At 42.5% G+C, this 27,885-nt stretch overlaps 1 protein-coding gene across 22 annotated transcripts in view; it reads right to left on the reverse strand.

Moving 5' to 3' along the window:
* Positions 1 to 27,885, reverse strand: part of baz2ba (bromodomain adjacent to zinc finger domain, 2Ba) — a 367,748-nt gene that overhangs the window by 122,069 nt on the left and 217,794 nt on the right. For 18 of the 22 annotated variants that reach the window (XR_015078191.1, XM_085986373.1, XM_085986365.1 and 15 more), the window contains 3 exons: positions 18,034 to 18,094; positions 12,057 to 12,165; positions 9,824 to 9,925 (listed from right to left, as the gene is read on the reverse strand). Coding sequence is in view for 21 of the 22 variants with exons in the window: in XM_085986373.1 (XP_085842499.1) it covers positions 9,824 to 9,925; positions 12,057 to 12,165; positions 18,034 to 18,094 (272 nt within the window). In the remaining variant the exon portion in view is untranslated. The remainder of the gene's footprint in view (positions 1 to 9,823; positions 9,926 to 12,056; positions 12,166 to 18,033; positions 18,095 to 27,885) is intronic. The other 4 variants (XM_085986377.1, XM_085986376.1, XM_085986374.1 and 1 more) reach the window with 1 other exon arrangement.

Raw genomic sequence — 27,885 nt, forward strand, 5'->3', positions numbered from 1 at the left:
AGGATTAATTAGCAATCTTGTTGTGCGAGGCCCCTTGGGGAGGAGCGATCAAGATGAAGAGTGAAGTAGTTGACTCCGAGACTAGGGTCCTGAATTTAAATAAAGGAAACTACGATGGTCTGAGGCGCGAGTTGGCTAGGATGAATTGGGGAATGTTACTTAAAGGGTTAAAGGTGGATAGGCAATGGCAAATATTTAAAGATCGCATGGATGAACTACAGAATTTGTTCATCCCTGTTTGGCATAAAAATAAAACAAAAAAGGTGACTCAACCGTGGCTAACAAGGGAAATTAGGGATAGCATAAAATCCAAGGAGAGGACATATAAATTGGCCAGAAAAAGCAGGAAACTTGAGGATTGGGAGCAGTTTAGGATTCAGCAAAGGAGGACAAAGGGATTAATTAAGAGGGGGGAAATAGAGTATGAGAGTAAGCTTGCAGGGAACATAAAAACTGACTGTAAAAGCTTGTATAGATATCTGAAGAGAAAAGGATTGGTAAAGTCAAGCGTAGGTCCCTTGCAATCAGAATCAGGGGAATTTATAATGGAGAACAAAGAAATGGCCGACCAATTAAATACATACTTTGGTTCTGTCTTCACAAAGGAGGACACAAATAACCTCCCAGAGATGTCGGGGAACATAAGGTCTAATGAGAGGGAGGAACTGAATGAAATCAGTATTTGTAGGGAAATGGTGTTAGGGAAATTGACGGGATTGAAGGCCGATAAATCCCCAGGGCCTGATAATCTACATCCGAGGGTACGTAAGGAAGTGGCCCTAGAAATAGTAGATGCATTGCTGGTCATCTTCCAAAATTCTATAGACTCTGGAACAGTTCCCATGGATTGGAGGGTAGCTAATGTAACCCCACTATTTAAAAAATGTGGTAGAGAGAAAACAGGGAATTATAGACCGGTAAGCCTGACATCGGTAGTGGGGAAAATGCTAGAGTCCATTATAAAAGATGTAATAGTAGAGCACTTGGAAAACAGTGACAGGATCGGACAAAGTCAACACAGATTTACAAAAGGTAAATCATGTTTGACTAATCGACTGGAATTTTTTGAGGATGTAACTGGTAGAATAGATAAGGGAGAACCAGTGGATGTGGTGTATTTGGACTTTCAGAAGGCTTTCGATAATGTCCCGCATAAGAGATTAGCATGCAAAGTTAAAGCACATGGGATTGGGGGTAAGGTACTGACTTCGATAGAGAACTGGTTGGCAGACAGGAAGCAAAGAGTTGGAATAAACGGGTCTTTTTCCGAGTGGCAGGCAGTGACTAGTGGGGTATCGCAGGGATCGGTGCTATGACCCCAGCTATTCACAATATATATTAATGATCTAGACAAGGGAACTAGATGTAATATCTCCAAGTTTGCAGACGACACAAAGCTGGGTGGGCGTGTGTGCTGTGAGGAGGATGCAGAGAAACTCCAGTATGATTTGGACAGGTTGGGTGATTATACTGCATCTGCCATGCATCTGCCCAATGTGGATAAATGCGAGGTTACCCACTTTGGTGGCAAAACGGAAGACAGATTATCATCTGAACGGCAATAGATTGGGAAAAGGAGAAGTGCAACGAGACCTGGTGTCCTTGTGCACCAGTCGCTGAAGGTAAACATGCAGGTGCAGCAGGCGGTTAAGAAGGCAAATGGTATGTTGGCCTTCATAGCGCGACGATTCGAGTACAGGAGCAAGAATGTCTTGCTGCAGTTGTACAGGGCCTTGGTGAGACCACACCTTGTGTATTGTGTGCAGTTTTGGTCGCCTTATCTGAGGATGTTCTTGCCATGGAGGGAGTGCAGCGAAGATTCACCAGACTAATACCTGGGATGGCAGGAATGATGTATGAAGAGAGATTGGGTCAATTAGGCTTATATTCGCTAGAGTTTAGAAGAATGAGAGGGGATCTCATTGAAACTTATAAAATTCTAACAGGACTAGACAGACTAGATGAAGGAAGGATGTTCCCGATGGTGGGGGGAGTCCAGAACCAGGGGTCACAGTCTAAGGATAAGGGGTAAGTCATTTAGGACTAAGATAAAGAGGAATTTCTTCACCCAGAGAGTGGTGAACCTGTGGAATTCTCTACCACAAAAGGCAGTGGAGGCCAATTCATTAAATATATTCAAGAAGGAGTTAGATATATTTCTTAAGGCTAAAGGGATCAAGGGATATGGGGAGAAAGCAGGGACAGGGTACTGAATTTGGATGATCAGCCATGATCGCATTGAATGGCGGAGCAGGCTCGAGGGGCCGAATGGCCTAATCCTGCTCCTATCTTCTATGTTTCTATGATTGGGGAGGGGGGGGGGGGGCATTGGCTGATTGCGAGTGTCCGATCATGTGGAGATAAGCTTGTTGGGTCTGGGGGGGGGGGGGGGGGGGGGGGGGGGGGGGGGGGTGGGCGGGGGAACACGCTTGCTCTTCCTGGCCCATGAGCAGTTCAATAAAGTCACTTACCTCATGGATTCGGCCCTTCTCGCCTCCTTTTACCTGCCGGGATTCCAGAGGCCTGGGAATCCCGGCCTCCATGCATTAAAAATAAAAATTCAATTAAAATGGAGGTACCTTAATGCAGCCTCCTTAAAAGATTTTAGTGACCGACCTGCCTCCTGTGAGTGGGTTGGTTGTCTATCCACCTCCGCCCGCCCCCCCCACCCCCAACTCGCCTCCGTGGGTGGTTTGGAGGGAGGTTGAGCATTTTAACCTTCTCACCTGCCCCAATCCACCCATCCTTGGTAGTTAAAATTCTACCCTAAGGCTCCCTGCTCTTGAATTTTGTACTGGGCAGAAAAACTTACCTGAATTTGCATTCTTCACATCACTCAACCTTAAATACGTCTATCAAATCACCCATCACTTTGCTTTTCAAAGAGAAAAAAGACCCATGATAGCTAAGCTCTCATCATAGCTCTGTTCTTAAAGCCCTGCTTTCAACAGCTTAATATTTTTTCTAAAATACGCAGAACAGAACTGAAAACAAAACTCCGTGCGGTCTTAACAAAAACATATATTATTTCAGAATGGCCTCGAATTATAGGTTATACCTCTAAGCTGTACATCCCAAAATTCTGCTCACCTTCCTAACTGGTTTTTGGACACTACTGATGGCTTGTGTGTTCTGTCCACCCAAACACTAACATCTTTATCCTGCTGTAACATCGCAAGCAAATTCGCATTTAATACATAATCCACACCATCCTTTCCTCTGTACTACAGCTTGCAAATATTCCAAAAAGAAAAAGGTATAAAACTACCCATTGCTACAGTTATTGACCTTGAAGAACATTCTTTATTGGGGGAAGGGGGGTTGTTTCCTTCAAAGCAATACATTATCATCCAAAACCTCTCTATTCACCAACAACCTTCCATAAAACAAGATAATCTGCAGACACTAACATTTGTAAAATTTGAATCACATCCCAACTGCATTCTGCTTTTTCTCAGTTTCTTGCCTCAATCAACATGTACTACTCTTCTGTGAATGTTTTTATTGGATCTTCAATCAAAATATGGAGATAATATCTAAATCAATATTAAACTTCAAGCACTGCAGTGCTCCAGGGCCTTCATCGTCACAGATAGATTGACATATTTGCATCAAAACATGCTAAATATGCTTTACTTTTCTGCTTTCAGCCACTTTTCATTTGTCTGCATAGCAACAGAAAGCCCATCACATGCATACAAAGTGCAAATAATAATCTACTTCAGGTTTCTGACCCAATGGATGAAAATGTTGTCTTAGGTCAGTGTTTAGGATCAGATCTGAGTATTGCTTTGTTTCCTTGCCAAATGAGGTATAGATGCAACCAAGTCTTGCAATTCATCCTTCAGCTGGTATTAAACATCAAAATGCCAATTTTCCACATCAAGAACTTCAGATGACTTGAATCCATTGGATCAAAATGTTATTAATTTGCAAACAATTACATATAAATTAATTATAGGCTTGAGTCCCCAGAAGAGCTCAGAAGATAACCAAGTGAAGACTAGATGCTTGCCTACTGGGAGTGTGAAGAAAAAATAGACAAAGGAGATAAGTCATGCACGGATCTTGTACTGGATAATTATGAAGTATTACTGGAAGAGACTTGGAAACAGGTGGTCTGCCTAACTTTTGAGCAAGTAGCTTGCCTAATTTCTTAGCTGGAATTTTGAATTTTCCAAGCTGAAAGGAATAATGAAAGAATATATGTAATTTCTAAAATGTCTACTTTGTGCATGAGTCCTGAAGGCTCTGGTATTGAATGGGTGGGTTTGGGTATATTGGCTAATGGTGGTGTGCATCTCGGGAGGCAATTCTAACCATCAATATGAGGAACTACTTTTGACTTGTTCCTTCTGTATAGGTTGGCTATAAAAGGGTGATCCATTGGACAGGCTTCATGATTTTACAGATCCGGTTTTATGCTGGTATGTTCCATCTGACCTCCACAGAAACACAGACTCCGTGATGTTGTAAGTTAGATCTACTGTGCTGTGCAAAGTGCGTTCCAATTGGAAAGTTTGATACCCAAACCCAAGGGATCAGGTTGAATGTAGATGCAGCTCATTTGCTTCCATGTTTTCCGCAACCATAGGATAGAAAACACAGAATTGTATGCCAGGACTTTCAGACACAAAGCACTGGGTTCAACTTCCTTATGTAAGATGGACACAAAAATAACTGCTTAAAGTTAGTCATAACTATCACATATATTGGTAGAGAGTCTCAGATTCACAGATGCTCTACAAAAGATTTGTATATATAAATGTCTCATCAGGACACTGGTTAGTTATTGGCCTTCTGCATACTGAAGTCTTTAGTTTTCTGCATGTACCTGCACTGATAAATCAGAATTGATTCCCCAATAAAACATTTTAATTGATGTATATCTCTTTTATGATACCGCTTCACTAATTTTCTCTCTAGGAAATGGGGCATGAAGAGGACATATTATGGGACTAGGTACAATTCTTGATCTTTAAAATCAAAAATTCAAATTCTTGAAACTATATGTTGAAATTTAGGTACTAGCATTTAGAGGAAGGAGAGAAAAACTGAAGAGAGGAACATTGAAGGAACGAATAAGGAAGATATAGGTGGTCACCACTGTTCCCTCTGAAGTGCGAGGCTGCACACGCGCACTAATCCCTGAGCTCCCGCGCACTTCAATTGAAACACCGCGCAGAGAACTGGACAGCAGCTGGAGCGGGGGAGTGGCCTAATACACAATGGCCCCGGGAAACCAGAGTCGTTTGCAAGTCTTACGACCTCAGAGCCGATCACAATTGCAGCTCTTGAAGTGTGTTCGCAATGGGTTGCTGTGTAACGCTGGGAGGGGCTTGGTTTACTCTCTTGAACTTTGACCTTTCAGCTGGACAGCAAGAAAATCCCCCACACCGTGATTATTTGTCTTTGCAGCCTTCTGTGCCTGCCCAAAGTATACCGGAGCCGCGCGTGCGCAGTATCCAGTTGGGCTACGCTTTCGGCGGTCAGGGGAATCTGTTGGTGGCCAGTACGGGGGTGGGGGAGATCGAGGGTCGAAAGGAGAAAGGGAGAGAGGTAGAGACACTGTTGGGGGGGGGGGGCAGGGGGGAGAGAGAGGGCGAGAGACGGGGGGGGGGGGGGGGGGGAGAGGGAGAGGGCGAGAGACTGGGGGAGGGAGAGAGAGTGCGAGAGACTGGGGGAGGGAGAGAGAGAGAGAGAGAGAGTGCGAGAGACTGGGGGAGGGGGAGAGAGAGTGCAAGAGACTGGGGGAGGGGGAGAGACAGAGTGCAAGAGGCTGGGGGAAGGAGAGAGGGCGAGAGTAGGGGGGAGAGAGAGAGAGAGAGACTGGGGGAAGAGAGAGAGATATAGAGAGCGAATGACAGAGGGAGAGGGGCAGAGAGGGTGAGGGTCCAGACACATGTAGTCCGTCCCCGGAGACGGCGCAGTGGCTGCTCTTTGGAACAACACAGGTGGAGGTGCAGCAGATGTACAATGGCTGCTGAAAGGAGTCTAAAGAAAACACATTTTAGGCCCCTGGGGAAACAAAAAATGAGAATTAAAAAAAAAAAAAATTAGAACACGGCTTAAAGCCGGAAAAAAATACGGGAAAGTGATGTTTAATGTCTCGCGGTAAGTTCCAGTTCAATTTTGCCAGGTGTTGTCACCTTTTTGAAACTGTCTATCAGGGTTAATTAAATCATGTTGTGAGAGGGGGAAAAGTTTGTGCCCCACAGTCTGAGAGACGCGAAGGGCACGGCAGCAGAGAAAGAGGAAACAACTTCTTCAAAATTGATCCCAACTCATCGCCAAGGCTGGGGACAGATGGCCTTCTTAGGAAGTTTAACCACTTAATTCACTTTCTTATTTGAGCTCCATTTGGAATTGAAGTTTATTTAATTTATTTTTTTGTTGTATGTTTAATGACAGCATTGAAGAGAGAAAGAGAAACTTGGAACAACTTCTTCTGTCAAAGCTGCAACGAGACTTGAAAGAATTTAAAGATTTTTAATGAACTTTTCACAAAAAATGTGTTCAAAACACTTAACCACCGCCCCCCCGTAAGTTTAGAATATGATTTTGGAAGAAACAGGGGGAAAAAACAATTTTCCCCTCATCTGAACAAGTTTCAACCATGTTTTGGAGTTCAAATGCTTTTAAAGAGGGTCTGAAATGCTTAAAACATTTTAAAATTGAAATTTCTCAATATTTGATTTTAAACGATCGATGGAAGCGAGTAGCTTTACACAAACATGCAACCATGCTGTTGAGGAGGGGAAGGGTAGGGGAGGATTTGTAGGAGTTACATATTAATACTTTTTTAAAAAGTCAATAAAAAGTAAGACATTTAGAAAGAGAACCAAAAAGGGGGAAAAACACAAACCATTTTATTTTGTCCGTCGTTCTATAGTCCTAACAAGTCCCAGGAATAATGTAAATATAGATTTCCTCTTAAAAGTTTAGTGGAGTGTTAATAGAAATAAGGGTTATGTAATGATGTATAAAAATTGCAGGAAGCTACTTTAGAAGAAACTACTATTTGTTTATTTGAGAAAGACACAGAAAATACTTCATTAGACTAGTAAAGAACAATTTCGATTTGGTATAAATGTTTGAAATAGGGATTAAAAATTGAGAGTACAATGAAGTTTGTTTCCCATTATTTAATTGCGAAGTACCTAAAATAATTCAATACTTTTCGTGATAAGAGCAGCGATTAATAGTGTGGAGAATGTCCGAGTGAAAAACATTAAAAGCAAAATTCATAAATTAACATCTTTATGTCAACATATTAGTAAACATTTCCAAGTCAGTCTGATTGGTTCTCCTGTCCAGGAAGAAAGATGACTATTTATTTCTGTTAAATCATAGCTTTTCCTGTTTTTTGTTTTTCATTCGGTGACGCAAATTGTGTATCTGTTCTTCTGCACTTGTGAATAAGTGCTGCATTTCTGACATGTTACATGGGGGATGTGCTGGTTCAAGAAGACAACGTTTAATAACGGAAGTGATTGAAGTTGGAAATACGGATACCTGTTTTTGTTCAATTCTTTTTAATACTGTGAACTGAAGAACTACACAGCACTTTATATTTGTTGGTTGTCTGGTTGCATTGAGATTAATATTCGAATCACATATGTGGATGTACAGCACGTCAGTGCCATAGGAAAGCCGCTGCTCCTGCAACCATTGCTATAGTGACATGAGGGATGGGCTAATACGCTGAAAACTTTAAAATTAATACAAATTGCACGAATAGATATGCCTCTTTCAGCTCACCTTGGGCTTCTGGATTGTTTGTCGATGCATAACCGTGTAACTGAGTGACGTTTCTGAAGTGTTAATGCATTATTATGCAGTTCTTTTATACCCCAGACATTTCTGACAAGTAATTTTTTTTTTTTTTTTTTTTAAATAGAGTTTGCATGTGACAAACTAAAAGCTTTTAATTAATTCTACCATAAACACATTTGCAGAATAGGCATGTAAATGACAAATGAATTTCAATATAGATAAGTGTGAGGTGGTGCATTTTGGTAGGAGGAATAAGGCTCCTTGGAAAATAAGAGTCTAAATGGAGTAGAGGTGCAAAGGGATCTAGGGGTATAGATTCACAAATCATTAAAAGTAGCAACACAGGTTAAAAAAAGCCATAAAAGTGCAAATAAAGCACTGGGTTTCATTTCTAGAGGAATAGAATTCAAAAGCAGAGAAGTTATGTTAAACTTGTATAGAACCTTGTCTGATTGTCTCATGATTTGAGAGGGTGGGGTGGCAATATGGCATTAGTGTATATATGCTTTTAAGTGGTTGCTGTCGTTGTTTTAAAATTTGCTCACGGACGAAAAGGTCATGCTCAAAGGCGTTCCTGACCCACTCAGTACAAAAATAAATTAGAGAACATTGGTGGTCACCAAGGATAACCAAAAAAATCAGGATTAGTGTCTACGTACAAATACACATAACATTAGGAATAACAACAGGGAGCAAGAAACCACGTTTACTATGGGGAGGCACAACCTATTGCCTTTGACATAAACTTGACCTTAGCCAGGACCAGACCGCAAACTAAACATTCCTGGCTGTAACATTTTCAGGAGAAATTGAGGAAGTAAAAAAAAGGTGACATTACAAATGAAAGGCACAATTACAGTATTAGAAGTGTTCAGACAAACAAAAGTTTCTCTGGACTGAATGGAAAAATAAGGGCTCGAACAATTTTTTGGGTGCGCATTATACATCACAAAATTTTGAAAAAGAAATAAAAGATCTGTGGACAATGCAAAGAAATTTATAAAATAAAGCTAAAATAATGATGGACTTAAAACAATCCAGAGGCAGGTGGGACAAAACTAATGATTGTGATCAAAATGGGGGTGTGTTCATGGAATGCATTAAGGATTGTTTTTTAGTTTAGTGTGTTCCAAGTGCATTGAGTAAATGTGCAGTACTAGACCAGGCTCTGGATAATAAACTAGGACAAGTAAGTGACATACAAATAGGGGCCACTGACCATAACATACAGCAAGAAAAAAAAGAAAAGGAAAAGGAAAGATTTTCTAGCTACTGCTACATAATTTTGATGAATATTCTCAATAAGACTTGAAGTAATGAAGCCTTGCTGGAGTAAAAAGTAGAAAATTCAGCTATGAAGCTTCCATTCCACCTAATTCTGCATTCCTCACGTTGATTGCCATTCTGAGCCAAAATAATATTCAAATGTTATTGCTTCACGCAAATTAACTTGAAGTTAAAAATCTCATTTATGCAGAATTAATTATAAAATTGCTATAGTTATTCAATTTCTCCTTTGCAAGTCACATGTCAACAAAGATGATACTTCATTGTCTAGGTTTCCCCTCTCCCACAACACTTCTTCCTTAAGGTGGTGACTCATGTTAGGGAATGGTTTATAGGTATTAACCACACTCTTTTACCTTACTCAGGCAAGCAATTTTTATATGTACGCCTGGACAATGTCAGTGGGAGGCCTCATAGCTGAACAGAACCCTCTCCTCCCAGACATGCACAGTTCCATGAGCAGGGGTCAGTGGATATCTAACAGCAGGAAAGCCTGGACAATTTTCTCTATCTTTACCTCAGAGGTGCTAAGTACATTTGAGTACCTCACTCTAGCTGATATTGGCAAATAGCATAAACCAGAGATTGAACCGGAGATCTTCCTGATTTATATGCCTCAGTCCCCCCACCATGAAGTACATTTGGCAATGAGGCCAATGGAAGAGACCATCTATGGTTTACAACTAATGAAAACCAAAGTCATGATCAAAGCCAACAGTACGAATTATTCTTAATTACCTGTAATTAAAACCAGCATTACCTGAGGCCCATCTCTGGCTTCATAGAAGTCACCAACCTTCATTTTTGAACTGAAGCTAAAATTGTCCCTAGTAATGTCTGTTATTCCATTCCTAGTAAGGTACTACAGGAAAGAAGATAAATGCAAAGAATACTTACAAATCAACAGCAATAGTGTTTTTACTGACTTTATAGATATTTACAGTATTACACAAATACTTTTAAAGCTAAAGTGATGCTAACAAATCTCCCGTGACCTTCCCCATGGTGAATCAGTGGATATGCTTTTTTTTAACCAATAGTGGCATTATCCATAAAGTGTGACGGGAAAAGAGTTACAGGAACTAAGTATGGCACTTACAGGAAGTAAATGCAATACTTATAGGAAATGCTCGATATACGCAAGACCTTTAATATATAATAGTAGATCTCTCAGTGGTGTTTATAATGAATCAGAGGATACAGCATTTTATAACAATAGGAGTGTTTATGCCATTTAGGGCATAACATGTTGGCCACTAACTTACATTGCCTGAATAAATCAAATTCCATTTTATTAAATGGTATTCTGGGATTTTCACTGATGCTTTGGGGATTTAATTGCACAACACTGTGAATTATTTTGTGAAAGAGTAGCCTTTATGAGTTGCAGGTAGATAGCTGATATTTACCATTACTGGAGAGAGAGGGTGTAATGTTTAGCTGTATTTGGGAGCATCGTATGTTTTGGCAACAATGGGGGTAGTCCTAGATTTCAGTAACTGCAGTTTGAAAAAACTGCATTGTGGGCCCTGGAATTTGACTATATTGCTGCTGGTGTTTGACAGCATGGGGATCTTTTGGTCTGGAATCACTGTGGAGGAGAAACCTGAGTTTTGGTAGAACTGGGGATGGAATGTGAAATATAGATCACTGGTAGATGCCTAGTCTCTATCAGTAGTGAGGGAGGGTATGGGTGGGGTAGTGTGCAAGTGTGAGTGTGCGAGTGCATGTGCATTTTATCTGTTTCGGTGTCATAGCTGTAAAAAAAGACCATTCTAATTACGATAAACAAATCACAGATGATAATTAAAGTTTTACCGTTTGCTTTAAAATTTCAACGTATTTGGTTTTTTATTTTATCTCTGTCTCTGACAGCTGTTAGTAATTGGAATGTTTGAAAATTCAACGAGTTTTTAAAAAAAAATTAATTCCAAGGCAGTTTCTTGCTCAGTTTACTATATTTTATGAAGTTTATTGAATACAAAACAAAGCAACTTGCATTTATATTTTATGCCTTTAATGTAAAAAAAAAAGTCCCAAGGTGTTTCACAGAGATGTAATCAAAATAAAACTACAACTAGTGTGTAATCAGTACAGTCCGTCATTTATTTGTCACACTCACACACAGACAACCTCTCCATTTAAAAAACACAATTTAAACTTTACCTGAAAAGCTTTTGAAATTTCTCTTCTATCTTTTCTTCAAAAATCTTGAAACACAATTTAGCTGAAACTGCTAGAAGCTGAAGAAAAATACTCCAGCAGTTCGGCTGGCGCATCCTGGGAAATTAGGTACATTGCACAGGCTCAGACTGCATAATCAGCCAACAGAGTCACTGCTCTGGGCAAAAATATTAAGTCTGAGCACAGGCTTTTGGGATAGGCAGGGGCCTTCAAGTAAAAAATGAAGGCATTACAACACAAAAGGCAATTCAATGTTAATCATGTTATTGTGAAATATGTTACTATTTGATTGTTTTAATTTTGTTTAAACCATACTTTGGACAAGAATCATTTCAGTTACTGAGGAAAAATGATGATTGAATTTTTTGAGAAAGTATTTTGAGTGATTTATGGGGAAAAGATAATGCAGTACCAGCTCACGGTATGACAGGTAATTGTTAGAGGTCAATGTTATCACTGAACATTACAATTCCAATTAGACCACTGCCTATTGGCATTACATGCAACAGGTTAGTGTTGACTTTTTAACATTGGATTTCCCATTAGAAATGGTAAATCGCGACATAGGAAATAAGGGTTTATGGACAAGAAGTGCATGCCAAATGTAAGATTTAAAACAATACAAAACTAAATATAAATAAAATTTAAAAAACTAATCAGTAGAACGCATTAAATCCAACTATGTATTACATAGATAATTGAAAGAGAGGTAATTAATGTTACCTATAAGTTACAGTTGTTCGAGTGGATTTCAAATTCAACAAGATCTGGGATATAATAATATTTTGAAATTCAGAAACAGCAATTACCTTTATTACTTCAGGGTACTGACGAAGTTTCTTCCCACAAGGAGCATAATAAATCACCTCTCCCTGGAGACGGCCACCAACAGTCTTAATTCTGGTCTCTCTCTGCCACCTAAACAATAAAGAAATCCATTCATTCCAAATGACAAGTGACAAGACCAATCCGATTCTCTTTTCCTCCATTGCACGTGCTCATCATAATGCAATTTCTTTCAGCCACAAGAATGAAATAGGCTGGGCTATGGAATAATTTGACTATTACTAATGTTTTCCTATGATCTACCTACTAGTTGGACAAATCCCCAACCTAACCGCCTTTCACCAATAGCTCAGTCGACATAGGTAAAACTCAATGCCAAGCAGTCACAGGAAAGCCAACCAGAAAGCTCATGTCTGCAAACAGTGACAAAGGTAGCCTACCTCCTGGGGCACCATGTGAAATTCTTCCAAGTTGAAACAGTGCATGTGCTGATGGACACAATCCACCAGAACCATAGAAGGTGGCTGACTTTAAAACGCTTAGTTACCAATGGGTGAGGAGATTCTTTACACCACATCTGCCATATGCATTAACTTCAGGAATTAATTATCTTACCCTACCCTAGGAGCAAGACAATTCTTGTTCCACCTAGTTTTTTTTTAATCAATGCACTATGAAATAGTAATAAATAGTTGAGGCAGAGACTACTGCACCGTTCAAGGGAAGAGTAGATGAATGTCTGAAGTAGAGGGAGATCCAGGGCTAAGGGGAGAGGGCAGGGCAATGATCACAAACAACATGGGCAAATGGCGTCTTTGTGCTATAAACTTAGAATTATAGGCCTGTAATTTCCGATAGGAAGCTTCCTGCGTGCGGATGCCTCTTATCGGAAAAAAATCTACGAACTTACCTGAGGGCTCCTGAGGTCCGGACACTTCCGCTCCTGGGCCTCTCCACAGTCGAGATGCGCAGGGCCCATGTATCCCAGGAGTGCATGCAGTTCACAAGCGTCCCTGGGATCACGTGGGCCAGGCCAGCCAATAAGAGAAGGGAATCTCCCTTCATACTTTCGACAGATAGACCCGTCAAATATATGAATGGAGATCACCCCAAAAAGACACTAAATCATTACATTTTTAAAAAGCCATCACGTTTTTAAAATGAGTTAAAATTACATTAAATTAAATATTTTAAACAAAAATTTACAGGGCTAAAAATAAACTTACCTTTTTTTTTTTATAAAGTATTTTAAAATTATATACGAGTGAAAAAAAATGTTAAACTTTTTTTCAACTCTTACCAGGCGTAAGATTTCTAAGGGTTTTCAGCGGGCAGAGGTTCAGCAGAAAGCGGAACTCTCTGCCCGCAGAGGCCCTTCTCCAGGGCAGGCGTCCGATCTGTCAAGAGCATTCTTGACAGATCGGAAAAGCCGGCTTTCAGCGCATGCGCTTCGCATGCCTGAAACCGGCATTTCCAATGTCCCTACGGGTGTGTACACAGCACGTATACACCCATAGGCATCGGAAAATACGGGCCATAGAATTTTCACAGCATAAGGAGGCCGTTCAGCCCATCCTGCCACTGCTAAGAGCTGCCACTGTGTCCCATTCCTTTGCCCTTTCCACATATCTGTTCAAATGTTTCTTTTTCAAATATTTATCAACTTTTTTTTTAAAAAGCTACAGTATTAGAAATTCTGCTTCCATCACAGTTTCTGGTAGGACACTGCATGTCCTAACACATCTCTGCATTAAAAAAAAATATCCTAGCTTTCTCCTTTCATTGATGATCTTAAATGAATGCCCTCTAGTTACTAACTGACTGACCAATGGAAGAAGTTTTCCTTAATTTACTTTATCATAATTTTGTACACCTTCATCAGATCTCCTCTTAACTTTCTGTTCGAATGAAATAAAACAGTTTTTATAATATCACCTCATAACTATAGCCTCTGATCCCTGGGATCATCTTAGTAAAATCTCTTCTGCACCGTCTCCATATCATTGGCATCCGTTCTGAAATAATGCACTCAAAAGTGGACATAATATTTTAACTGCAGCTGAACCAATGATTTGTATAGATTTAGCATTACCGCTTTGTTTTTGTACTCTATGCCCCATGTTTCCACAGCCCCCCCACACCTGATTAATATCCTCCCATTTTTAAACATTTGTGTATCTGAAGCCCCAATCTCTCTGCACCACTACTCCTTGTAAAATTATCATTTAGTGTATATGTCCCCTCCTTATTCTTCCTCCCAAATATTTCACCTGTGTCTCCGCATTAATTGACACCTGATCTCTATCTACCCAATCTTTTTAAGTCTAATTTTACGTAGGATTATAGGATAAACGGCACAGAAACAGGCCATTCGGCCCAACCAGTTCATGCCGGCGTTTATGCTCCACTCGAGCCTCCTCCCGTCTTTCCTCATCTAAATCTACCAGCATAACCCTCTATTCCCTTCTCCCTCATATGCTTGTCTAGCCACCCCTTAAATGCATCTATACTATTCGCTTCAACCACTCCCTGTGGTAACGAGTTCCACATTCTCACCACTCTGGGTAAAGAAGTTTCTTCTGAATTCCCTTTTGGATTTCTTGGTGACTATCTTATATTGATGGCCTCTAGTTATGCTCTTCCCCACAAGTGGAAACATTCTCTCTGTATCCACTCCATCAAAACCTTTCATAATTTTAATTTCTCTATTCATCTAAGGGACTCCAGCTTTTGCTGCACCACCTTTACTGCTTTTTGTACCCGAATCATCTCGTTTGAACATTTCTTTAGTTCTAAAATCTGTTAAAAAGATTAGACACTGGACAGATTAAAGTAAAATGGGAAGGGAGGACAGACAAAGCACATGTCTGAGGGCTCACTAAGTGATTCATAACCATTAGTGACCTCTCTGAAAGCAAACCCTTGAAGACAATATATCGGAGAGTTGTAAGTGATGGGAAAGTGAGAGATGAAACATGACCTGTCGTACTGCAACAAAGATCATGCCTGGAGAAATTTTGCCCAGTTAAACTTAATACAATAGCAAAAAACTGCGGATGCTGGAAATCCGAAATAACAACAGAAAACGCTGGGAAAACTCAGCAGGCCAGGCAACATCCATGGAGAGAGAAACAGAGTTAACGTTTCGGGTCGAAACCCTTCTACAGAAGTGAGAAAAAAAGGCAGGAAATGAAAAGATTAAAAGGCAGTTTTAATCTTTAAAAGTTTTAAACCTAATACATATTTGTTCACACTGGGCAATCTGCCATACTGACTGCAGCCAACAAGATTGCAGCAGGACAGTGGAGGAAGGGAGGGTTTTTTTTTATTTTTTTTTATTCGTTCCTGGGATGTGAGCATCGCTGGCAAGGCCAGCATTTATTACCCATCCAACAACCGCAACCATCTTCCTTTGTGCTAGGTATGACTACAACCAGTGGAGAGTTTTTCCCCCTGATTCCCATTAACTTCAATTTTATTGGAGCACCTTGATGCCACACTCGGTCAAATGCTGCCTCGATGTCAAGGGCAGTCACTCTCACCTCTGGAATTCAGCTCTTTTGTCCATGTTTGGACCAAGGCTGCAATGAGGTCTGGAGCCAAGTGGTCCTGGCGGAACCCAAACTGAGCATCAATGAGCAGGTTATTGGTGAGTAAGTGCTGCTTGATAGCAGTGTTGATGACACCTTCCATCACTTTGCTGATGATTGAGAGTAGACTGATGGGGCGGTAATTGGCCAGATTGGACTTGTCCTGCTTTTTGTGGACAGGACATACCTGGGCAGTTTTCCACATTGTCGGTAGATGCCAGTGTTGTAGCTGTACTGGAACAGCTTGGTTAGAGGCGCATCTAGTTCTGGAGCATAAGTCTTCAGTACGACTGCCAGGATATTGTCAGGGCCCATAGCCTTTGCTGTATCCAGTGCACTTAGCCGTTTCTTGATATCACGAGGAGTGAATCAAATTGGCTGAAGACTGGCTTCTGTGATGGTGGGGACCTCAGGAGGAGGCCAAGATGGATCATCCACTTGGCACTTCTGGCTGAAGATGGTTGCAAATGCTTCAGCCTTGTCTTTTGCACTCGCGTGCTGGGCTCCGCCATCATTGAGGATGGGGATGTTCATGAAGTCACCTCCCTCTGTCAGTTGTTTAATGGTTCACCACCATTCACGTCTGGATGTGGCAGGACTGCAGAGCTTTGATCTGATCTGTTGGTTGTGGGATCGCTTAGCTCTGTCTATAGCATGCTGTTTCCATTGTTTAGCATGCATGTAGTCCGATGTTGCAGCTTCCCCAGGTCGGTACCTCATTTTTAGGTATGCATGGTGTTGCTCCTGACATGCTCGTCTACACTCCTCATTGAACCAGGGTTGGTTGCCTGGCTTGATGTTAATGGTAGAGTGAGGGATATGCTGGGCCATGAGGTTACAGATTGTGGTGGAATATAATTCTGCTGCTGCCAATGGCCCACAGCATCTCATGGATACTCAGTTTTGAGCTGTTCTGAATCTATCCCATTTAGCATGGTGGTAGTGCCACACAACATGATGGAGGATGTCCTCGGTGTGAAGACGGGACTTCGTTTCCACAAGGACTGTGTGGTGGTCACTGCTACCAATACTGTCATGGACACATACAACTGCGACAGGTAGATTGGTGAGGAAGAGGTTAAGTAGGTTTTTCCCTCATGTTGGTTCTCTCACCACTTGCTGCAGGTCCAGTCTGTCAGATATGCCCTTCAGGACTTGGCCTGTCCGGTCAGTAGTGGTGCTACCGAGCCACTTTTAGTGATGGACATTGAAGTCCCCCACCCAGAGTACATTCTGTGCCCTTGCTATTCTCAGTGCTTCTTCCAAGTGGTGTTCAAGATGGAGGAGTACTGATTCATCAGCTGAGGGAGGGCGGCACATGGTAATCAGCAGGAGGTTTCATTACCCATGTTTGACCTAATGCCATGAGACTTTATGGGGTCCGGAGTCAATGTTGAGGACTCCCAGGACCACTCCCTCCCAACTGTATACCACTGTGCCGCCAGTGGGACAGGACATACCCAGGGATCGGTGATAGAGGAGTTTGGGACATTAGCTGAATGATTCTGTGAGTATGACTGTGTCAGGCTGTTGCTCTCCCAATTTTGGCACACGTCCCCAGATGTTAGTGAGGAGGACTTTGCAGGGTCGACGGGGCTGGGTGTGCTGTTGTCGTGTCCAAAGCCGGTGCGGAGGTCGATGCCGGTGGTCTGTCCAGTTTTATTCTTCTTATTGTTTCTTGTAGCGGTTTGTTACAACTGAGTGGCTTGCTGCCATTTCAGAGGGCAATTAAGAGTCAACCACATTGCTGTGGGTTTGGAGTCACACACACATAGACCAGGTAAGGACGGCAGATTTCCTTCCCTAAAGGACATTAGAGAATCCGATGGGTTTTTTATGACAATCTGGTAGTTTCATGGTCACCATTACTGATAGTAGCTTCTTATTCCAGATTTACTTAGTTAACTGAATTTAAATTCCACAGCTGCCATGGTGGGATTTGAACTCACGTACAGTAGATTACTAGTCCAGTAACCTAATTATAATGTTACCGTTCCCTACATATATAGAAATTGCAATTATATAGTGCCTTTCACATCCTCGGGAGGTCCCAAAGCGCTTCACAGCAAACGAAGTACTTTTAAAGAACTCCCCTGCTCTTCAAATAGTATCAGAGTGTAGCACTGAGCTGCACATACATATCAACCAGCCAGCCAATCCCAGGATCAAACCTTTTATCAAATGGTATAATCTTTTCTTTGTTTGACTATGGTAGGAATATATGCCAGGAATACAATTTTCCCCAGCAATTAAGTACTTTACATCAAAACTACCCTCCTAAATAATTTTCTCCTTTAAGTTACTATAGTAACAATTATGTTTCAAGACAGACTGAAGCAGTGCAATTTAAATATTCAACTGTAATACAAATAAAATCGAATATGGAAAGCATTTTACATAAAACAATTACCCATATTCCAAGGGTATACGTAGCTCTCTTTCATCTGTGACTCTTCTTCTTTTACCTGAACCTGCAAAAAGGAAAATCAGATTAAAAAAAAATAAAATGTACCATCAGTGTGTTAATAAACTAAAATATATACAAAACTACCAGAAGAATATCTCGCATGAGGTGTAGGGTAAGAAATGAGAAGGTTACACAAATCCTGAAAGTCGGCACCTGAGGAGGGGGCAGCAGAGGATAAAGAGCGCGGGACCCGAGGACAGCGGACCTGGAAGGAGGCGGCATCTGAGGAGGCGGCAGCAGAGGATAAAGAGCGTGGGACCCGAGGAGGTGGACACAAATCTGCCGAATTCCAAAAGAACAGCAAAAACAAGGAGTGATGTCACAGGACTGCAGATACGTGATTGGTGGGTGAGTATTAGCGTTTTATTCTCTCTAACGTAACTAGATAAACTAATTAATATAACTATAAATAATCGTGTGAATAAAGACTTTAAGAGAGCGAGAGAAGCGGCCAGATATAAAGGTAGGCCCGACTTTTAAGAATCTTAGTCTTAAGTTTATTTCTGTAAGTTAGTTAATTGTCTACTAAATAGAGACATGGCAGGGCACCTCTGTCTCGTGGAGTGCACATCCTGTGCCGTGTGGGAAATCCAGGATGCTTCCCATGTCCTGGACAACCACGTGTGCAGGAAATGTCGTCGGCTGGAAGTGCTCGAGCTCTGGGTTTCGGAGCTTGAGCAGCAGTTGGCGTCACTGTGGTGCATTGTGAGGCCGAGAGCCACGTGGATAGGATGTTTCAGAAGGTGGTCACCCCACAGCGCAAGAGTGTGCAGACAGAGAGGGAATGGGTGACCGTCAGACAGACAAGGAGGACCAGCCAAGTAGTGCAGGAGTCCCCCGAGTGCATCTCGCTCTCCGACCAGTGGTGAGGGTGATGGTTCCTCTGGGGAGTACAGCCAGAGCCAAGTCCACGGCACCACAGGTGGCTCAGCTGTATGGGGGGGGGGGGGGGGGGGGGAGAGGCGGGGGGAAGAAGGAAGATTGGGAAGGCAATAGTGGTAGGAGATTTGATAGTTAGGGGAACAGACAGGTGTTTCTGCGGCCACAGACATGATTCCAGGATGGTATGTTACCTCTCTGGTGCCAGGGTCAAAGATGTCACTGAGCAGCTGCAGAACATTCTGAGGGGGGGAGGGTGAAGAAGCCAGAAGTCGTGGTCCATATCGGTACCAACGACATAGGTAGAAAGAGGGATGAGGTCCTGCAGGCAGATTTTAGGGAGCTAGGAAAAAGGGTAAAAAGCAGGACCTCAAAAGGTAGTAATCTTTGGATTACTCCCGGTGCCACGCACGAGTATAGAAATAGGAGCATAGAGCAGATGAATGTGTGGCTGGTGAGATGGTGCAGGAGGGAGTGCTTCAGATTCCTGGGGCATTGAGGCCAGTTCTGGGGGAGGTGGCACCTGTACAGGCTGGACGGGTTGCACCTCAACAGAGCCGGCACCAGTATCCTCGTGGGGAGGTTTGTTAGTGCTGTTGGGGAGGTTTGAAACTAAGTTGGCAGGGGGATAGGCACCAGGATGTAGCATTAGAAAGGATAAAGGATTGAGAGACGGATAGCACTAAAGTAAGAAATAGTAAGGTATTAGGTGGGGTCAGACTAAGGGAGAACACAGGATGGTCTAAGATAGGTTTACAGTGTATGTATATGAACGCACAAAGCATAGTTAACAAGGTTGGGGAGCTGCAGGCGCAAATAGCCACATGGGAATATGATGTTGTGACAATAACAGAGACCTGGCTCAAAAAGGGCAGGATTGGGTATTAAATATTCCTGGATATAAGGTGTTCAGGAATGATATGGAAGGAAAGATAGAAGGTGGTGTGGCAGTATTGGTTAAGGAGAATGTTACAGTGCTGGAGAAAGAGGATGTCCTGGAGGGTTCAAGGACAGGATCTATATGTCTAGAGTTAAGAAATAATAAAGGTGCTGTTACACCAGTAGGTGTATTCTATAGGCCACCAACTAGTAGGAAAAATATGGAGGAGCAAATTTGCAGAGAATTTACAGAGAGATGCAAGAACTATAGAGTAGTGATAATGGGGGACTTCAACTATCCTAATATAGACTGGGATAGTAATAGTGTAAAGGGCAGAGAGGGGGAAGAATTTCTGAAGTGTGTTCAGGAGAACTTTCTGGATCATTATGTTTCTGGCCCAACGAGGAAGGAGGCATTGCTGGATCTGGTTCTAAGGTACAGGAAACTTCCGTTTAACCAGAGGTTAAATGTCCAGAAAGCTCTATCTACTGGCAAAATTCAGGAGCCGTTTCCTATAAGTTTTTTTACTTCTCGTTGCTTTTTTTTTCCAGTCAGGCTCTGCAAGGTCTAGCTGAAGCTGTTGCTTAGCTACAGAGACGCTTTTAAGCTGCGGCCGACTGTTTTGAAGCTGTTGCTAAGCAACAGGGTTTGTTGATTCACACGGAGCTCAAAAGCTCCGTATGTTTTAACATTAGCACTGGTTTCTACGGCAGTTTTGATAGTACGGCGCCAGCTCGGTCCCGTCAGTGCCGGATACCAGAAAGTTTCCTGTATGAGGTAGATCAAGTGGAGCAAGTGTCAGTAGATGAACATTTAGGGAACAGTGATCATAGTATCATAAAGTGTAGATTAGCTATAGGAAAGGACAGGGAGCAATCTAGAGTAAAACAAACTTAAATGGAGGAAGGCCAATTTCAGTGGGATGAGAATGGATTTGGCCCGGGTAAATTGGAATCAAAGATTGGCAGGCAAAACTGTAATGGAACAATGGGCTGCCTTTAAAGAGGAAATAGTTCAGGTACAGTCGAGGTACATTCCCACCAGGGGGAAAGGTAGGGCAACTAAAGTCAAAGCTCCCTGGATGACGAAAGAGATAGAAGATGAAGCAGAAAAACAGCACGTATGACAGATGTCAGGTCGAGAATACATCTGAGAATCAGGCTTAATATAGAAAGTTCAGAGGAGAAGTGAAAAAAATAAAAGGGGCAAAGAGAGGGTATCAGAATAGAATGGCAGCTAACATAAAAGGTAATCCAAAAGTCTTCTATAGGCATATAAATAGTAAACGGGTAGCAAGAGGAGGGGTGGGGCCAATTAGGGACCAAAAAGGAGACCTACACATGGAGGCAGAGGGCATGGCTGAGGTACTAAATGAGTACTTTGCATCAGTCTTCAGCAGGGAAGATGATGCTGCCATAGTCAGTGTAAAGGAGGCGGTCGAGGCGATACTGGATGGGGTAAAAATTGATAAAGAGGAGGTACTGGAAAGGCTGGCTATACTTAAAGTAGATAAGTTACCAGGACCAGATGGGATGCATCCTAGGATGCGTAAGGAAGTGAAGGAAGAAATCGCGGAGGTACTGGCCATAATCTTCCAATCCTCCTTAGAAACGGGGGTGGTGCCAGAGGACTGGAGAATTGCAAATGTTACACCCTTGTTCAAAAAAGGGTGTAAAGATAAACCCAGCAACTACAGGCCAATCAGTTTAACCTCAGTAGGGGGGAAGCTTTTAGAAACAATAATCAGGGACAAAATTAAGAGTAACTTGGACAAGTGTGGATTAATTAAGGAAAGCCAGCACGGATTTGTTAAAGGCAAATCGTGTTTAACCAACTTGATCGAGTTTTTTTGATGAGGTGACAGAGAGGGTTGATGAGGGCAATGCGGTTGACGTAGTGTACATGGATTTTCAAAAGGCATTTGACAAGCTGCCACATTAATAGGTTTGCCAGCAAAGTTGAAGCCCATGGAATAAAAGGGACAGTGGCAGCATGGATACGAAATTAGCTAAGTGACAGGAAACAGAGAGTAGTGGTGAACAGTTGTTTGTCAGACTGGAGGAAGATATACAGTGGTGTTCCCCAGGGGTTGGTTCTAGGACTACTGCTTTTCTTGATATATATTAGTGACTTGGATGTGGGTGTGCAGAGCACAATTTCAAAATTTGCAGATGACACAAAACTTGGAAGTATAGTGATAGACTTCAAGAGGACATAGACAGGCTGGTGAAATGGTGACACGTGGCAGAAGAAATTTAACGCAGAAAAATGCCAAGTGATACATTTTGGTAGAAAGAATGAGGAGAGGAAATATAAACTGAAGGATACAATCCTAAAGGGGGGTGCACGAACAGAGAGACCTGGGGGTATATGTGCACAAATCGTTGAAGGTAGCAGGGTAGCTTGAGAAAGCAGTTAAAAAAGCTTACAGAATCCTGGGCTTCATGAATAGAGGTATAGAGTACAAAAGCGGGGAAATTATGATGAACCTGTATAAAACACTGGTTCGGCCTCAGCTGGTGTAGTGTGTCCAGTTCTGGGCACCACACTTTATTAAGGATGTGAAGTCCTTAGAGAGGGCGCAGAAAAGATTTACGAGAATGATTCCAGGGATGAGGGACTTCGTGGATAGACTGGAGAAGCTGGGCTTGTTCTCTTTATAGCAAAGAGGGGGAGGAGATTTGATAAAGGTGTTCAAAATCATGAGGGGTCTGGACAGAGTAGAGAGAGAGAAATTGTTCCCAAGAGTCGAGAACCAGAGGACACAAATTTAAAGGTGATTGGCGAAAGGACCAAAGGCGATTGGCGAAAGGACCAAAGGCGACATAAGAAAAACATTTTTTACTCAGCGAGTGGTTAGGATCTGGAATGCACTGCCTGAAGTATGGTGGAGGCAGATTCAATCACGGCTTTCAAAAGGGAGTTGGATAAGTACCTGAAGGAAAGAAAATTGCAGGGCTACGGGGAAAGGGTCCAAATGGGCCGAATGGCCTTCTTCCATGCTGTAACCATTCTATGATTCACAGGATGCAGATGCAATTGTAAATCACTTCTGGAAGCCAGTGGTACTAAATCAATTCCACAATTTCAATTTCTCTTTTTCCCCCACCCTCTCAGAAATTCAACTGATAAAAAGTGTAATTTACTACCAATAGATGTATATATCCAAAATAGAGTTTTGATATTTTCAAAAGTGAATTACTGTTAGTAATTAAATATAGTTAGACGCAATACACCAGAAACTAATTGAGGATAACCAGATCTACGCCATTGCTCATGAGTAACCTCGGATCTGGAGCATGGTTTCTGATGTTTGCTGTGCTCCCACTCCAGTCTAGATGCAAAAAGCTGCTCATCCTTGTAACACAGCAAATCTACTTAAGCAATGTATTACATAACTGACATGAGGTAAAAATATTAATCAACTTACTGACGGCCTCAGATATATTTGTAATACTATTTGCCTAAGCATAACAAAATTTAAAGAAACAAGTAACTTCCTTCGTTCTCTCCCAAAACTACTACTACTCAATTAATATTACAAAAAGCTTTTTGCTCCATTTCCACTATTTGTTTGATACAACTACTTTATTTAATCTTCCTTTTTGCTTCCCCAAAGTCTTCCTTTTTCTCAGTTATTTAAGTGATTATAAAAAAGATGCTTTTCTCTCTCATTTCTGATGTGGACTTGTTCTTGAAGTTGTTGATGTTGCCGTACCCCAAGAGAAACCGCCACCCTCCCACAGTCGAGTCGCCAATGACCAATTAGTCATTCGCCATAGCTGAACCTGTACGGCTTACTTCAGCCGAGATGTACAAGCTCAAAATCAGTGTCTCAATCATTCCCCCCTCTCGCCACAAAACAGTCTCATCTCAAATCATCATTCTCTCTTAATTTTAATAATGGCTTAAACTGGGGGAAAAAAACAATCTTTTTATTTTACTTTTCATTATTCAAGCCTCGTTTATTTGTAAATGATCTGACTGGTTGCCATGTGGCATGGGTTGCCACATTGCACTCGGAATTGTATTTCTACAGGAGCAAGTGAAAACTGCAACTTCCATTAGGCATCACACACACAGAATTGAGCAACAGTAGTTGGAAATCACTAGCATCCAAGGTGAAATTTCCAACTTGGGTCTGAGGAAGGTCCTTCACCCTACCATAATTCATCCATCCAGAAAGATCCTAAAGTTCTACCATCGCAGCATTTATTCTAAAATGGTCATATATCCACTACTCAATGCATTGATCACTCTGTGTGAAGAGTTTCCTGCTATCAGTCCTAAATGTACCTTTCACTGCTTTGATCATGACTTCCTAGATTTATATTCTCCTGTTTTGGCTATGTAGTTCAACATTCTATTGGCTTTGTTGACTGTTGCTCTGCATTGGTTGGCCATTGAGCATCGAGTCTACCAAGACTCCTGGGTCTCTTTCAACTTCATTCTTAGTGCACCATGTATGGTGTTGAAGTAGCTAACGGTTTTCCCTTCTATATGCAGCACTTCACACTTTTCTAGATTAAATTTCATATGCCACCACTCTGCCCACTTACATATTTTGTCAAACACATTCTGTTATTCCTAAGCTGCCTCCTCCAATTCCGCTGCCTGTCCTAGTTTGATAACAATTTGCATCGAGTATCTGAATCCACCATGACAGCCACATTCTCGAAGCATCTCACAAGACTCTCACTAACATATTCCCCTCTTGCAGGAGAAGGTTAAACACAATACCAGGTAACAAACTGTCACTGGAGGAGAAGGAGCCTGCCTGTACACCCTCTCCCCCCTTGAAGAGAGCTTGCTGGCCATCATGGGAAGGGGCAGAGCGGAGGCCGTAGCCACTGGAGACGTCATAGAGTTTCTTTATACATACTATCTACAGCATAGAAACAGGCCATTTGGCTCAACAGGCCCATGCCGGTGTTTATGCTCCACATAAGCCTCCTCCCACCCCATCAACATATCTTTCTATTTCTAGTTTTCCGTTAAATGCATCTATGCTATTCGCCTCAACTACTCCTTGTGGTAGCAAGTTCCACATTCTAACCGCTCTCTGGGTAAAGCAGTTCCGCCTATATTGTTTATTGGATTTATTAGTGACTATCTTATATTTATAATCCCTAGTTCTGATCTCCCCCGCAAGTGGAAACATCGGGCTGGATTTTCCTTAAGCTGTCGGGAAGGAGGCGGGACTACAACTTTCGGGTTTTAGTCCCGCCTCCATCGACGTCCGGCCAATCAACGCGATTTTCCCTTGATTGACCTTGTTGAGCCCGCCCAGCGGGCTCAGCAGGCCAATTAAGGGCCACCCGGCAACAGGTGACGTCACAGACTGAAATTTCATCTGTCAAGAGTTTTTGACAGATGAAATATCAGCGTTTCACAGCTGTTTGAAGCTGTCAAACACTGACAGTCTGACTTCTAACCTGAGTCCTTCTACGCAGACTCAGTTAGAACTCTCACCGACACTGGAAGCTGAAGACTGTCACTTTTGACAGATCGCAGCCATTCGGCTTTCAGTGCCTAGACTCCCGAAGCCTAGAGGAAGAAAGGCTGTTAAGGTAAGTAAAACTTCTTTACACACTTTAAACACACCAAACACACTTACCTTTGCACTCATGCACCAATCACTCACCTTCAACCCGACGGCCCGCCTGCTCTAACCTGGCGTGGTTTGGAGCAGTCGGGAATCCCTCACAACACCCCTCAAAATAGGGATTAGGCTAAAAACTGCCTATTAACTACCTGTTAACAGGCAGTTAATTGGCACTAATCCCTTCCCACCTCAGGTCGGCGGGTCGGGTACCCGCCTCCCTTGAAACTTATGTGGAGGCGGGTTTTGGGCGGGATGGTGTCGGGACCCCCGAATTTGGGATTTTTGCCCCCCGCACGCCTGAAAGCCCGCCTCACGGCACACTGAAAATCTGGCCCATCATCTTTATGTCTACCCTATCGAACCCTTTCATAAGCTTAAGATCACTATCAGGTCACCCCTCAGTCTTCTCTTTTCTGGAGAAAATATACCTAATCCTCTTGGTCTCTTCTCATAGAATCATATAATGGTAACAGCACAGGAGGCGGCCATTCGGCCCATCGAGCCGGTGCCGACTCTCTGCAAGAGCACTTCAGCTAATCCCACTCCCCCGCCCTTTCCCCATAGCCCTAAAAATTGTTTTCCTTCAGGTACTTATCCAATTCTCTTTTAAAAGATACAATCAAATCTGCCTCCACCACCCTTTCAGGCAGTGCATTCCAGATCCTAACCACTCGCTGCGTAAAAAGGTTTTCCTCATGTCGCCTTTGGTTCTTCTGCCAATTACCTTAAATCTGTGTCCTCTGGTTCTCAACCCTTCCGCCAATGGGAACAGTTTCTCTCTATCTACTCTGCCTAGGCATGATTTTGAACACTTCTATCAAATCTCCTCTCAACCTTCTCTGCTCTAAGGAGAACAAGCCCAGCTTCTCCAGTCTATCCACGTAACTGATTCTTGTAAATCATTCCTGGAACCATTCTTGTAAATCTTTTCTGCACCCTCGCGAAGGCCTTCACATCCTTCCTAAAGTGCGGTGCCCAGAATTGGACACAATACTCCAGTTGAGGCCGAACCAGTGTTTTATAAAAGTTCATCATTACTTCCTTGCTTTTGTACTCTATGCCTCTATATATGAAGCCCAGGATCCCGTATTTTTTTAAATTTTTTTTTTTTTTTTTTTAAACTTGCCCTGCCACCTTCAACGATTTGTGCACATATACCCCCAGGTCTCTGTTCATGCACCCCCTTTTATAATTGTATCCTTTAGTTTATATTGTCTCTCCTTGTAATTCCTACCAAAATGTATCACTTCGCACTTTTCTGCATTAAATTTAATCTGCTACCTGTCCACCCATTCCACCAGCCCGTCTATGTCTTCTTGAAGTCAATATGTCTTCTTGAAGTCTCCCTCACGGTACGGGCTCTGCATGACAAGCTGCAGATGCTTTCAACACCCACTTCTTTCTCTCTGATCTTCCTAAAACTACAATCTAACCCTTGTCCCTCTCTTTCATTTCAGCTGCTGAGAATGTCGACACCCCTCAGCCAGTGGAGGAAAAGGAGCCCAGCATAAAGATGCACCATCATTTGATCTGATGCTCACAAGCATCAGCTTAGATACGAATACCACACGGACTAGAGACTAGATTGGATGAGGTATCTGCATGCTGTGACTCACCGGGCATTAATGGGCATGAGCTAGGGTAGGGGGATAGAACACCACAGGTGCCATCTCACCAGAGCACGAGGTTGCATGTTAGTTCTGCTGCAGAGGACTCAGATGATGACTTTGAGGGACCAAGCTACCGAAAAAGGGTTATGGACATATATCGGGAAATGCTTGGTGCACTGGGCAGCCTGCCAGAAGCTTGTGCATGGAGGCCAGTCTGTCCAACATAGAAACATAGAAGATAGGAGCAGGAGCAGGCCATTCGGCCCTTCGAGCCTGCTCTGCCATTCAATGAGATCATGGCTGATCATTCAAATTCAGTACCCTGTCCCTGCCTTCTCCCCATATCCCTTGATCCCTTTAGCCTTAAGAAATATATCCAACTCTTTCTTGAATATATTTAATGAACTGGCCTCCACCGCCCTCTGTGGCAGAGAATTCCACAGGTTCACCACTCTCTGGGTGAAGAAATTCCTCCTCATTTCAGTCCTAAATGTCCTACCCCTTATCCTTAGACTATGACCCCCTGGTTCTGGACTCCCCGGCCATCGGGAACATCCTTCCAGCATCTAGTCTGTCCAGGCCTGACAGAATTTTATAGGTTTCGATGAGATCCCCTCTCAATCTTCTAAACTCCAGTGAGTATAAGCCCAATCGACACAATCTCTCCTCATACGTCATTCCTGCCATCCCAGGTATCAGCCTGGTGAATCTTCGCTGCACTCCCTCCATGGCAAGAACGTCCTTCCTCAGATAAGGCGACCAAAACTGCACACAATACTCAAGGTGCGGTCTCACCAAGGCCCTGTACAACTGTAGCAAGA

Source organism: Somniosus microcephalus, chromosome 4 (genome assembly GCF_052327205.1).
Source record: "Somniosus microcephalus isolate GS21.2 chromosome 4, FLI_Smic_1.0, whole genome shotgun sequence".
NCBI classification, from domain to species: Eukaryota; Metazoa; Chordata; class Chondrichthyes; order Squaliformes; family Somniosidae; genus Somniosus; species Somniosus microcephalus.